A 15,543-nucleotide genomic window follows, 5' to 3' on the forward strand; every position below is an offset into this window, starting at 1 on the left:
TGCATATTCTATACCTCAATATATATATATATATATATATAATTAAGAGTGAAAGATATTATCTATATTAAATCATACAGAAAAAAATTTAAATTTTTTTCTGTATGATTTATAGATAATATCTTTATATTTATAGATAATATATTTCACTATTGAATTACTTAATAGAGGCTATTTCTCTTAATTATATACATATATTATATATTGTGAAATTTGATTTAGAATTGTTAAATTTAATTTTTCCTTGTCAGTTTGGAATTATATTCCCTATTATTATTATTATTATTATTATTATTATTATTATATATATATATATATATATATACACACACACACACACACACACACATGCACAAGTATACCTTGAAAATGTCTCACTAATAGCCTGTATATGTGTGTGTCTGTGTTTGTTCCCCACCACTAATTGACAGTCGGTGTTGATGTGTTTGCATCCCTGTGACCTAGCAGTTCAGCAAAAGAGACTGATAGAATAAGTACCCGGCTTTACAAAAAAAAAAAAAAAATACCAATTATTGTGGTCAATTTGTTTGATTAAAAAACTCTTCAAGGCAGTGTCCCAGCATAGCCACAGTCTGACTGAAACAAGTAAAAGATACACACACACACATACGTCAAGTTTCCACACAGTTTCCGTCTACTAAATTCACTCAGAAAGTATTGGTTAGCTTGGGGCTCTAGTGAAGGTGCTTTGCCAAGGTGCTGCACAGTGGGACTAAACCCAGAAGTGAGCTGCTTAACCTCACAGTCATGCCTGTGCTTCAGTATTTATTATTCCTGCAAAATAAGTTCCTAACTGCTGACCATTTTCTTTGAGATATTGTCAGACAGGTTACTTGCACCAATGGCCTACCATAGTATCTGTGCCACCTACAATTCTTTTACTATATATTCCCAACAAGTGCTTACTTGATAGGAATAAATAAGGGACTTATTAACCCTTTAGTGTTCAGATTATTCAATCAAACATAATGCTTATTGATTCCCATTGATTTGAATTAATCATGCATTATCTCATATCTTCAAGATCTTGAGGGTGTAATTACTTAATGTAGAATAACATTGTAGGGTAGGTGTGAGGGCCTGGATCTGGTCAGTTTGAACATAAAACAGATTAACTATTTTGGCCGGATATGGCCAGTTTAAATACTAAAGGGTTAAGTCTGAACTGTATATCTGTTAGTGAAAGCACATGGCTCAGTGGTTAGAGCTTCGGGCTCCCAATCATGAGGTAGTGAGTTCGATTCCCAGACTGGGCTATGTGTTGTGTTTTAAGCAAGACACTTTATTTCATGTTTGCTCCAGTTCACTCAGCTGTAGAAATGAGTTGCACACAGGTGCCAAACTGTATCAGCTTTTGCTTTTTCCTGAGATAATATGAGTGTCGTGGAGAAGGGAAGCTGGTATGCATGGGTGACTGCAGGTCTTCCGTAAACAACCTTGCCTGGACTTGTGTCTCAGAGGGTAACTTTCTCGGTGCAATCCCATAGTTGTTCATGACCGAAGGGGGGTCTTTACCCATGTGGTCTTGGGTCCAGTCTCACTACACAGCACCTTGGACAAGCATTTTCTACTACAACCTTAGACTGACCAAAGCTTTCTGAGTAGATTTGGTTGACAAAAACTGAAAGAATTCACAGCTCTGGGTGAGGGATGTGATTAGAATGTCACAGAAAAGATTTGCCAATACCAAATCTTCAGTCCAAGCCAACCAACTGGAGACACTAGGGGTAGACCAAGAACAGAATGGGTGGATAATATCTATAATCTCAGTTGGTCATGCTTAGGAATCCAGCCAAAAAGTGTAATGATGGCTGCTTCTGATAGAACCCCATGAGGACGTGTCTGAGGACTCTACCCTCACAACCCTCCCATCCATTTATCTCTCCCAAGGCAGAGATGGCTGGATGAAAACAGGTGAATCAATAACAGGAAGGGTGTCTAACTATAGAAAATCTACCTCAACAAATTCAATTTCATTCATCCAAGCATGGAAAAATGGTTATTAAAGATGATGTGTATAGACTAGTATAGAAATAGTAGAAGTAATTGTAATTAGTATGGTTTGATGATAGTGTTCCCACACAACCATCAGTTTACTATGTATTAACCCTTTTGATACCAACTCACCTGAGAGCACACCTGGTTCTTTGTTACAAACTTTCTGATTTAAAATTATTAAAGTTAAAAATGTTACATCAAAATTTCAAGCACCATGTTAATAATTAGTTATTTAACAAAATTTTTTATTCATTTCCAAATGAATTGAAACAAAGGCATTGTATTTCGGCAGACATCTGGTGACAAAAAGGTTAATTAGCACAGACTGGCTTCTGGAATATCGAAGTTGCTGAGCCTTTGGGCACTTCTCAAGTATTTGATTAACTTTTTAGTCTGTATCCAATCAATTAACTGAGACTTTTTCAGTAATCACAAAAACAGTAGTAACAAACCAATGAGAGAGCCTGTATGCAGTCATTCAACATGCTAGAAATGTCAACCAAGTCTCCTTCAAATCACATCTGACCATCTTAAAAATGAAACTACTCATTGGATAGTGTAGTCAAACCATATATAGGCATGGTTATGTGGTTAAAAAGCTCGCTTTGCAACCATGTGGATTTGAGTTCAATTCCATTATGCAACACCTTTGGCAAATGTCTTCTAATAATAAACAGAAATGGTATGGAAGCCTCAGTGTCTGTTTGTCACTCTCTCTCTCCCAACACCTGTTGACAACTAGTGTTGTTTATGTCCCTATGACTTAGCAGTTTGGCAAAAGAGTCTGATAGAATAAGTAAGTACTAAACTTTAAAAATGCATGTACTGAGGTTCATCTGTTCATCTGTTCATCTAAAACCTTTCAAGTCAGTAATGCCCCAGCATGGTCACAGTCCAATGACTGAAACAAATAAGAGATAAATGAAAGGTGGAAAAAAAAAGTGGCATAACCAAGGCTAGGGTGACAGTGATCATAGGCATACAAGATCAGTTTGACCTGGGGCTAAACAGCAGCAGGAACAAAAAAATTGTTAAGTTTAAATATGTAACGCAAGTTATCATAAGGTGTAACTAGTGGAGGGACGTGGCTTAGTGGTTAGGGTGTTGATGAGGGTATTGAACTCGTGATCATAAGATTGTGGTTTCGATTCCTGGACCAGGCAACACGTTGTGTTCTTGAGCAAAACACTTCATTTCACATTGCTCCAGTCCACTCAGCTGGCAAAAGTGAGTAACGCTGCGATGGACTAGCATCCCATCTGTCAGCATTATCATCATCGTTTAATGTCTGTTTTTCATGCTGGCATGGGTTCGACGGTTTGACTGAGGACTGGCAAGCCAGTAAGCTGCACCAGGCTCCAATCTGATCTGGCAAGGTTTCTACACCTGGATACCCTTCCTAACACCAACCACTCCGAGAGTGTAGTGGGTGCTTTTTACATGACACCGGCATAGGAGCCAGTTAGGGGAGCACTGGTTTCAACCATATTCAGAAGGTGCTTTTCACATGTCACGGGCACAGAAGCCAGTCAGGGGCACTGGCATCAACCATGTTCAGATGGTGCCTTTTACATGCCACTGGCACGGGAGCCAGTCAAGGAGCACTGGCTTTCTTTGACCATGTTCAGAAGGTGATTTTTACATGTCACCAGTATGGGACCCAGTCAGAAGAAGCTGGCATTGACCACATTCAGAAGGTGCTTTTTATGTGTCACCAGCATGGGGAACCAGGTGGGGAATGGAAACCATGGAAACCAGCCCTTATGAGTTGGTATGACTCATAGAAACCATGGAAACCAGCACCTATGAGTTGGTATGACTAGAGAAAAAAAAACTTTATATATTTATTTCTTTTTATCGAATAAACTAGAATCCGGTAAGGTCAAGTCAATAAACTTAGATACTGTTGTAGAACTATTTACAAAGAGACTAACTTACTGACTTCAGTGTCAACTATTCAAATCTTTCTATTTGCTTTGTGTTGCTATTCTTTTATTCTTTTACTTGTTTCAGTCATTTGACTGTGGCCATGCTGGAGCACCACCTGTAGTCGAGAAAATCAACCCCAGGACTTATTCTTTTATTTTATCGTATTGGTCTCTTTTGCCAAACCACTAAGTTACGCGGCCATGAACACACTAGGATCGGTTGTCAAGTGATGTTGGGGGCACAGACACTCAAACATATACACATACACACACACACACACACATATATCTATATATGACAGGCTTCTTTCAGTTGCCATCTACCAAATCCACTCACAAGGCTTTGGACAGCCCGAGGCTATAGAAGAAGACACTTACTCAAGGTGCCATGTGGCTTGTAAGCAAGCTACTTACCACACAGCCACTAGTTTTTTTGTTTTTGTTTTTATTTAAGTTTACTAGTCTATCGGTACAGGGGCTGTGTGGTGGTGGTTGTTAAGAAGCTTGATTTGCAACCACATGGTTTCAGGTTCAGTCCCACTGCACAGCACATTGGGCAAGTGTCTTCTCCCATAACTCCAGACTGATCAATGCCTTGTAAATAAATCTGGTAAATGGAAACTGTGTGGAAGCCCATCATGTGTGTATCTTTGTGTTTGTTACCCCACTAAATTACAACCAGAGTTGGTTTGTTTGCATCCTCTTAGTTTAGCATTTTGGCAAAAGAGACCAAAAGAAAAAGTATTTAAAAAAATAAGCACTGGGGTTGATTTGTTTGAGTAAACCATTCAAGACGGTGTTCCAGCATGGCCACTGTCCAATGACAGAAACAAGTAGAAAACAAAAAACAAAGGTAACTTGATTAATAGATACTTAAACCAATTAATGGTGAACGTGAAGTAACACAATACAAAACTTGATCCGACAACTTTCATAATGATTTAGGTTCAAACAACCCTACCAACCCACAATAATAGAAAAGTGTTCTAATGACATTTCAAAATGTATGATTATTTGGATTTGAACAACCTTCCAACTCACAGTGATAGGAAAATTGTTAATGGTTAAGTGCAGGCATGGCTGTGAAATTTGGAAATTTTGCTTCGTAACCAACTGTGGGCCAGTAAAAGCCTTGTGAGTAGATCTGGATGCTGGAAACTAAAAGCCTGTTTTGTGAGTGTATGTAATGTCATTGTCTTGATGTTGTGTGGTTATTGTAAAATACATCACTCTTATACAAACAGTCCTTTGTTGCTAATCTTTAGTGAAAAATACTTCTGGCCATGGGAAAAATACTACCATGCTTGGAATCGAACACTGGTTGGTAACAGGAAGGGTATCTGGCTGTTGAAAATCTGCCTGCACAAATTCCATCTGACCTGTACAAGCATAGAAAACATCATCATCATCATTTAATGTCCATTCTCCATGCTGGCTTGGGTTAGATGGTTTTCCAGGAACTGGTAAACTGGACAGCTGCACCAGGCTCCAAAACATGTCTGTTTTGGCATGGTTCCTGTGGCTTGATGCCCTTCCTAGGACCAACAACTTTACGAAGTGTACCGGTACTTTTTACATGGCACCGTCACCAGTGATTTATACATGGCAACTGCACAGATGTTTTTAACATAGCACTAGAGATGTGGATGTTAAAGCAAGAACAACAATGATGATGGTGGTGGCGACGACAACGCTAATTGAGTTTGAACAGACTTCCAACCTTTATTGTAGCTTAGAAAATGATGATAAAAAGATTAAAACCATATACAACATTCTGTGAAAGAAAAGATTGTATGTAGCAAGAGAAAAGATAAACTAGACTTCTTTTATGTTGTTGTTGATGATGACTCATGGGAGAATTGAAGTGAGATATTCATTTCGAGAAAATGTCATAAGTATTTGTATTGTGTAGGTCTTCATTTAAAATCGCATCTGCAATAGCTTTAGGTAGAAGCATAATGTTGGATATATCAGCAAAATAATTCATGATTGCTGATCTAACCTTTTGTTGCATGTGAAATTTTAAATATTACTGACTTCTTTGCACATGAGAAGATTTGATGCTAATTTGGTGTGGCAATTACGAATTAAAAGTTGGAATAAGTGTAGATGTGGTAAATATTCTTTTATTCTTTTACTTGTCTCAGTCATTTGACTGTAGCCATGCTGGAGCACCACCTTTAGTCAAACAAATCGACCCCAAGAGTTATTCTTTGTAAGCCTAGTACTTGTTCTATCGGTCTCTTTTGCTGAACCACTAAGTTACAGGGACATAAACACACTAACATCGATGTTAAGCGATGGTGGTTGGGGGGGGGCAAAGACAGACACACAACACATGCATGCATGCATGCATACATACATACATACATACAAACAAACAAACAAACAATGAGCTCCTTTCAGTTTCTGTCTACCAAATCCACTCACAAGACTTTGGTCGGCCTGAAGCTATAGTTGAAGACACTTACCAAAGGTGCCATGTAGTGGGACTGAACACAGAATCATGTGGTTGGTAAGCAAGCTTCTTACCACTCAACCACTCCTACACCTATAAATCTGATGTTTTTTTTGTTTTGTTTTGTTTTGTTCTCTCTCGTCACTTGTTTCAGTCATAGACTGTAGCCATGCTGGGCACCACCTTGAAGAATCCTTTTAGTTGAACAAATTGACTCTAGTACTTTTCTTTTTTAGTGGTTCAGTTACTTAAAAAGCTGAACCACTAAATTATGGGGACGTAAACACCCCGACACTGGTTGTCAAGCAGTAGTGAGGTAAAGACAAAGATACACACATATAACGACAGGCTTCTTTTAATTTCTTCATAATCCATTCACAAACCTTGGTCGACCCAACGCTATAGTACAAGACACTTGCCCAAGGTGCCACACAGTGGAACTGAACTTGGAACCATGTGGTTGGGAAGCAAACTTCTTATCACAAGTAGATTTTTTGAGCTTTATATCAGTTTAAAATTATAATTTCATGGTAGACGCACAACTGATATCCTAGTAGCATATTGACACCTGACCCATTTAATTATTCATGCATTAAATATTCATCTGTTTTGCAAGCATTAAAACTAGTTTATATATAATGGGTTCTGTAAGAAGTGTCATGTACTAAGCCAGTGGTTCTCAACCAGGGCACATATGAGATCTTCTTGTTCCGATTTGTGGTAAGAAGCTTGCTTCCCAGCCACATGGTTTTAGGTTCAGTCCCACTGCATGGCACTTTGGGCAAGTGTCTTCTACTATAGCCTCGGGCTGACCAAAGCCTTGTGAGTGGATTTGGTAGACGGAAACTGAAAGAAGCCTCTTGTGTGTGTGTATGTATCTGTGTGTATGTGTAGGTATCTGATTGAATGTGTATGAGTGTATGTATGTATGTATGTATGTATCTGTGTGTGTCCCACCAACACTTGACAACTGATGTCAGTGTGTTTACATCCTCATGACTTAAGGGTTTGGCAAAAGAGACCAATAGAATAAGTACCAGGTTTAACAAAAAAAATAAGTACTGGAGTCAATTCATTCGACTAAAATTGTTCAAGGTGATGCCCCAGCATGGCCACAGTCTAGAAAAGATAAAATAAATTGGTTATACTTCTACAATACACAAAATATTTTAATCTTTTTTTATGTAATTTCTAATAATTTAAAATCATAAAACTACAGTACAATTTATTTTTGATTCATTGAATGGCTTTGGAGGTCCATGGGGAGTAAAATAGGGATCAGTGAGGTCCATATGCAAAAAATGGTTGAGAACCATTTAATAATTCATGCATTAAATATTTATAGGTGCAGGAGTGGCTGTGTGGTAAGAAGTTTGCTTCACAACCACATGGTTCCAGGTTCAGTCTCACTATGTGGCACCTTGGGCAAGTGTCTTCTATTATAGCCTCAGGCTGACTGAACCGTTGTGAGTGGATCTGGTGTATGGAAACTGAAAGAAGCCCATCGTGTATATATATATATGTGTGTGCATATATGTTTTTGTGCCTCTGTTTGTTCCCCCACTATCGCTTGGCTACCGATGTCCCCCATAACTTAGCAGTTCAGCAAAAGCGCTAGACTTACAAAGAATAAGTCCTGGAGTCAATTTCTTTGACTAAAGGCGATGCTCCAGCATGGCTGCAGTCAGATGACTGAAATATGTAAAAAACAATAATAAAAAGAATCTATTCTGCAAGCATTAAAACTGGTTTATGTAATCGTGGCTTCTGTAAGAAGTCATATGTACAAAACAAAGAAAACAGACTCTGTCACATGGGTCATTAAATAAGCAACAAAGATAAAGAAATTATGATAATTCTTTTGAATAACAGTGAATAAAACAATACTTAATAATAGCTAAAGTATTTGATCATTAAAATTTATGTGATAGAGGTTACTGCGTTGCCCTGGGATGGAAAAATTAAGTGATAATCTTTTTTATCTTGTAAGAAATGAGTCGCGTGAAGATTAAGAAATTTTAGAGGTTGAATGAAGGAGAAAGTATGAAAAATCATCATCGTCATCATCATCATCATCATGTTAATGTCTGCATGGGTGGTTTTGAAGTTTATTGAAACAGGTTTTCGATGACTGCATGCCTTTCCTGTCACCAACTCTCACCTGCTTTCAATTAAGGTAGTAATGTTTCTGCATGATATTGGAAATAAATAACACTGCTTGTATGATGGTGATGCTCATTTACAACTATCGTGTGATGTCAAGACACAAACCCACACATGCATGCTACATGTACATACATGCGTGCATGCATATATATATATATTGGCCTGCTCGCTTAGCCAGCAGGGTGGCATCATTTGAAGGCTAAAACATTGTGAAGTGCATTGTGACCAGCAATATGTAGCAACATCTGATAGCCTGGTCGGTCACGGTGATCATGATGATATATATATACCCAAACAAAATTTAGAGGAACGATGTCTAAGTTTAGCATAAAGGGGTTGTCCACTTTAGTGGTCAGTCCTCTAAATTTTGTATGTAACACAATTTTTAATCTTTGGATCTTTTAAATATGCTAAGCCACTGGTTTTAATTGATTAATATCAATTTCTACCCTTATTATCTAATCTTTTATATATATATATATATATATATATATATATGTATATATATGTATTTCATTTATATCTCGCGTATTTGCCGCTGAAGAGGGGAAAATTTCTTATGAATTAACCCCGAAATTGGACCAATACGGTAATAACGAATTTTTTAGAGATTTCTATCGGTTTGTTTTGAGACGCATAAATTATAATGGTTATCAACAAAAATTTTTTGTTTAGGCATATTTGGCATTAGAATTTTTCTTCTGCCCTTATCTTGTAAATATATATATATATATATATATACTAGCAGTATCGCCCGGCGTTGCTCAGGTTTGTAAGGGAAATAACTATAAAGCATTTTTAGAGAGTTATAGCCAAAAAAAATGGAAAAAAATGATGGTAAATTTTTTTTTAGTTAAAAAAGGTGGAGTTGCGTCCCCTAGACAGTTTGCGGTTTGTGTCTCTAATTCTCGACCCCATGTCGAATTTATCGATTTTTTTCAGAACTGGGGGAACTTTTCAAAATTTTCGCTGCGTTAGTTTTGAATTATGACATTGGGCTATGTGTGTGTCAAGTTTCATCAGAATCGGTTGAAAGCCGTGGTCAGGGTGAGGGTACAAGCAAACAGACACACAGAAACACGCACAGACAAACTGCCGTTTATATAGAGAGAGATATATATATATATATATACATGCACACACACACAAGAATGCATGTATGTACATATAACAAGTTTCTTTCAGTTTCTATATAGCTAATCTGCTCACAAGACTTTGGTTAACCTGAGGCTATAGCAGAAAACACTTATCCAAGATGCCATGCAGTAGGACTGAACCTGAAACGGTGTGGTTGGGAAGCAATCTCCTTTATCACATAACTACACCTGCACCTGGTTTGGTTAGTAAGGACTAAATGGAAAACTATATCAAGTTTAGTTTTCAATACTGTCTGAAACAGAACAACTGATTGGTTCATTTGAAATATTTTTATGCTCTTTGCTTTCAAATGAATATAATGTAAAATGCTCTATTGTGTCTGGGGAGAGTCATTTTCTTTTTGTGCCTTATTATGTAACACACTCACCAGTAAAATTTCCACGTTTTTCTTATTTTACCGGTGAGTGTGTTACATACAAGCACCAACAATTTGAACTTTTTGAAAGTCCAATAGATCTGTCACTTTAATGAATTTTAATTACCTTTTTTTGATGATATTTGAAAAGAAACAGCAATTTTAGCAAAACACATTAAGCAATACTAATAATAAATCAAAAAATGTAAAAATAAACAAGCTTTTGATGGTTTTATAGATATTTCAAAATTATGATGCTAGGTGTTTCCATTGTTTTGTCCAACCCCTATAAATATTAAATAGAGCCTGAGTGAGAAGTGAAAGTAGAGGAGATAAATGGCAAAGAGTGCATCGTATGAATGAGAAAGGAAGGGGTGATAGATAAATAACAAAGGAAGGGGTGAAAAAGCCGATAAACCGTGTTTGAAGTGTGAGTATATGTGTGTGTAAAAGAGAAGTATGTTTGCATGCGTGTGTGTGTATAGTAGAAATGAAATAATGTTCAACGCTGAAAATGTGTGAGTATATGTATGTGTGTGCGTGTACAAGAGAACTATGTAAAACTTTACATATAAGGTAAAGAAAATATTAAAAAATAATCCAGAATCCTTGTCTGGTAGGTGATCGATCCCAAAATCTAATCAGTTCATGTCAGTCACAAGGCCAAACATTTCTGAAAGTTTTGTTAAAAATCTATTCAGTGGTTCTTGAGATATCTTGTCCATGGACAGGCAAACAGATGCAACTGAAAACAATACCTCCGCCTTCGCTAAGGTGGAAGTAACAAGTAACTTTATATAATAGAACCTAAAGCAGTTTGATACCAAGGACACTGTTTGTCTGTTTTGTTTTGTTTTTTAGCCTAGAGCAATTGATGCAATTTGTATCAGTGATTTTGTGTGTTGTTGTCTTGTAGAAAAATTGCTTGAAATTGATAAATTTTAGAGCTATACTTAATTTAATATTTTTTTTTTTTTTTTCCATTTGATTTTTCAGAGACTAAATGGGTACATACACCTGAATCCCTCTTGCAGGGCCATATAGCATATAATGTCAAGGTAAGTTCCTTGTTGTTGTTGTGGTCATTGTCGTCGTGTGTGTGTGTGTAAGTGTGGCAGATGTATTTATACGTGTGGGTGTGATGTGTGCTTATATATATATATATATATATATATATATATATATATATCAATCCTAACAATAATGGATATTAAAATGGTAGATGAAATATCACTTCTATTTTGTCTTCTAACTTTGCCATTGAAGAATTAATTCTTAGAACATTTAAAAAAAAATTTGTCAACATTTCTATCAGCATTCCCCTCACCAGGACCTGCTTCACATGTTCCCTTGTTGGTTGCGCAGGGCTGCTGACCCTACACCTACTACCCTCCTGTTGTCTCATCCAGGTTTGGAACCAGCAATTACAGAGTTAGTTATCTCACAGACTTTATAGATAAAATTTGAAAGCATTAAGCTTGTCATATCTTTCTGAAAGAAAAAAAAAAATAACATTAAGATTATAACTTTTTTTTATTTTGTCACATCAGTCTCATCTTTAGATACTGAAATATAAATGTAAATATTTTTAAAGGATCTTTTCGGTTTGAACGGCAGTTTTTTCTAGCGGTGTCATATGAAATTGTCACCCATAATTATGACCCTAGTACCGATCTATTGCATTTCAATCTGTTTTAGGGTTAGGGGTGGGGGAAAGGGTATCTTTTTTTTCTTCAGAAATGTAAATAAACCCAATCTGTTTCTTAAACGAGGGACATATTCATACAGCACAGAATGTTTTCAGCTCAATAGACATCAGTGATTGGTTGAAATTGCAGAAATTAAGCAATGAATATCTTACAAACTTTAGAATTTTCTCAGTAAATCCAAGAGAAAAAGATGTTTTATAAACACATTCTACCAGTATACGAAGTTAAAAATTTTTTAGTTACCTAGAAATTATGTTAAAAACTGCCGTTCAAACCGAAAAGATCCTTTTTAAAATCTGTCTGTAACCCAGTGAATAAGTTATTATCTTTTAGTTGGGAAATAAAAGTTCCTGCTTTGAATCCAATCTAATAGTATGTGGTTGTTTGTCCTTCATTTTCAAAAATGATCAACACTCTACCACTTACACACTGCAACAACAGAATGTGCAGCTACACAAGTAACTACTTGAGGTGCTGTGCAATGGGACTAAACCCCAAACCACATGATTGCAAAGTGAGCTTCTTAACCACACAGCCATGTTTTGAAGAAGCACTGGTATTGGATTGCAGTGAGAGAGAGAGAGCTGTGCCAAATGAATGGCTCCACAACATCCACTCCCCCTTATCATCTTGAATCAGACAAGCTGAGATGATGGAATGAATAGCAGGGATTCAGTGGAACAGCCAAGGGGATAAAGTTGTCTCAGTGTGAGAGAGTATCAGATGTTGTGTTGTAAGAAACTATTTCTATCCAAATTCTTTGTCCAAGCAATGATTAATAGTGACTATGACAACGAGATAATTAGCATTCTCAGCCATTCATGTTGTAGAAATGCTTATATACATACATTACAATATTGACTTCCATTTAAGAAATTGATCAAGACATAGATGTGGTTGTGTGATTAAGAAGGTGGTTTCTCAATCACTTGGTCTCAGGTTCAGTCTTCCACGTGGAATCTTGGGCTAGTGTCTTCTACTTAAGCCCCAAACTGACCAAAGCCTTGTGAGTGGATTTCAGCTTTCACCATGTTGTACACTCTCTGAAGTGTTTGGCATTAGGAAGGGCATCTAGCTATAGAGCATGGTGCATGATGCAGTCCTCCAGCTCATCAAACTAGCCAGCCTGTACTTACTTAGGAGCCAGATATATTATTATGATGGTTATGATGATGTTGAAGAGAATCAAAACTAAACACAGATATTTAACCTGCTTGTACTACCTTTTCTGACAGCTTATGGACATCCAAAACTTTGTTTTCATAATCATCTCAAGCAGTCTCTCATTTTATGGGTGTCCCTCCCAATTATTTGGAGGCCCCTGGCCATTAATTAGAAGGCATGGAGGTCTGTGTGTGATGCTGGAGTAGAGCGCTTTGAAACCAAACGCTGGAGACTGCATGAAGAGAGGAGGTGACATTGTCATCAACCCCCTGCAGCTGTTGTTTGGGGTCACTTTCAGTGCCCTTAGTACCACAGGATCTGCCAGTCTTGTCAGCCATGTCCACTCCCATGAGGAATAATGTGCTGGAGGCAGAAGAGGATGAATGTCTTGGATTAATACTGTTACCACCTTTGATGGGACGTCATAAACAGCATAACTCTTAATGTTGTCTAAAGCAGGTATAACACTTGAGCTTTATAACGAGAAGGAAATGAGATGATTCGTTTGTCTGTTAACAATGTAACTGAAGTGTTTCTAATTAAGAAATGAAGCCAGGACAGGGAGTTGATTTATTGCTATTAGCAAGGTACTCAACTATTCTTAATTATGTAGGTACTTAATAAGATTTGCCAAAACTTATTAATACAATGTTTGTTTAATGTTTTATTGATTTCAGTTGACTGAGGTCATGCTGGAGCAGTGCTTTCTAGCGCATAGTTTATTAGGCGTAGATGTGAGTGCTTATTTTATAGGTCTCATAGAGATGAAAGGAAATATGGGCCTCAGTGAGATTTGAACTCAGAGAGAAGGTATGGCTGTATGATTAAGAAGTTTGCTTCCCAACCATATGGTTTGGATTTCAGTCCTACATAGCACCTTGTCAAATGTCTTTCATAGTTTCAGGCCAGCCAAAGTTTTGTTAGTGCGTTTGGAAGAAGGAAACTGAAAGAAGCCCATTATGTTTGAGCGCTTGTGTCTTTTTGTCTTGATATCACATAATTGTTATAAATGAATGCCATTCTTATTTCTTTATTGCCCACAAGGGGCTAAACACAGAGGGGACAAACAAGAACAGACAAAGGGATTAAGTTGATTACATCAACCCCAGTGCATAACTGGTACTTAATTTATCAACCCCGAAAGGATGAAGGGTAAAGTCGACCTCGGCAGAATTTGAACTCAGAATGTAACAGCAAACGAAATACCTATTTCTTTACTACCCACAGGGGCTAAACACAGAGGGGACAAACAAGGACAGACAAAGGGATTAAGTTGATTACATCACCCCCAGTGCATAACTGGTACTTAATTTATCACCCCGAAAGGATGAAGGGTAAAGTCGACCTCGGCAGAATTTGAACTCAGATGTAACAGCAAACGAATACCTATTTCTTTACTACCCACAAGGGGCTAAACACAGAGGGGACAAACAAGGACAGACAAAGGGATTAAGTTGATTACATCAACCCCAGTGCATAACTGGTACTTAATTTATCAACCCTGAAAGGATGAAGGGTAAAGTCGACCTCGGCAGAATTTGAACTCAGAATGTAACAGCAAACGAAATACCTATTTCTTTACTACCCACAAGGGGCTAAACACAGAGGGGACAAACAAGGACAGACAAAGGGATTAAGTTGATTACATCAACCCCAGTGCATAACTGGTACTTAATTTATCAACCCCGAAAGGATGAAGGGTAAAGTCGACCTCGGCAGAATTTGAACTCAGAATGTAACAGCAAACGAAATACCTATTTCTTTACTACCCACAAGGGGCTAAACACAGAGGGGACAAACAAGGACAGACAAAGGGATTAAGTTGATTACATCAACCCCAGTGCATAACTGGTACTTAATTTATCAACCCCGAAAGGATGAAGGGTAAAGTCGACCTCGGCAGAATTTGAACTCAGAATGTAACAGCAAACGAAATACCTTTCTTTACTACCCACAAGGGGCTAAACACAGAGGGGACAAACAAGGACAGACAAAGGGATTAAGTCGATTATATCGACCCCAGTGCATAACTGGTACTTAATTTATCAACCCCGAAAGGATGAAGGGTAAAGTCGACCTCGGCAGAATTTGAACTCAGAATGTAACAGCAAACGAAATACCTATTTCTTTACTACCCACAAGGGGCTAAACACAGAGGGGACAAACAAGGACAGACAAAGGGATTAAGTCGATTATATCGACCCCAGTGCGTAACTGGTACTTATTTAATCAACCCTGAAAGGATAAGTCGACCTTGGAGGAATTTGAACTCAGAACGTAACAGCAGACGAAATACCGCTAAGCATTTCACCCGGTGTGCTAACGTTTCTGCCAGCTCACCGCCTTTAATGAATGCCATTCTGCAGAACCCTGTCTGGCCATGAAGAAATACCACTTTGCCTGAACACAGATAAGGCTTAGCAACAGGAAGGGCATTTGGCTGTAGAAAATCTGCCTCGGTAAACTCCATCCAACCCATGCAAGCATGGAAAAGTGGACGTGTAAATGTGATCCAAATAAGGGCATAATTAAATAGCATATGATATTTTGTCTACCACTCTCCTTGTTCTTTTATTCTTTTACTTG

The 15,543-nt window shown here is 37.6% G+C and overlaps 1 protein-coding gene across 7 annotated transcripts in view; it reads left to right on the forward strand.

Annotated features, from left to right (window-relative positions):
* The window catches only part of LOC115220978 (PTB domain-containing engulfment adapter protein 1), a 246,285-nt gene that overhangs the window by 189,263 nt on the left and 41,479 nt on the right, over positions 1 to 15,543 (forward strand). For all 7 annotated transcript variants that reach the window (XM_029791192.2, XM_029791194.2, XM_029791191.2 and 4 more), the window contains one exon: positions 11,081 to 11,142. In XM_029791192.2, coding sequence (XP_029647052.1) covers positions 11,081 to 11,142 — 62 coding nt within the window. The remainder of the gene's footprint in view (positions 1 to 11,080; positions 11,143 to 15,543) is intronic.

The sequence above is a fragment of the Octopus sinensis genome, linkage group LG17 (assembly GCF_006345805.1).
Source record: "Octopus sinensis linkage group LG17, ASM634580v1, whole genome shotgun sequence".
Classification (NCBI taxonomy): domain Eukaryota; kingdom Metazoa; phylum Mollusca; class Cephalopoda; order Octopoda; family Octopodidae; genus Octopus; species Octopus sinensis.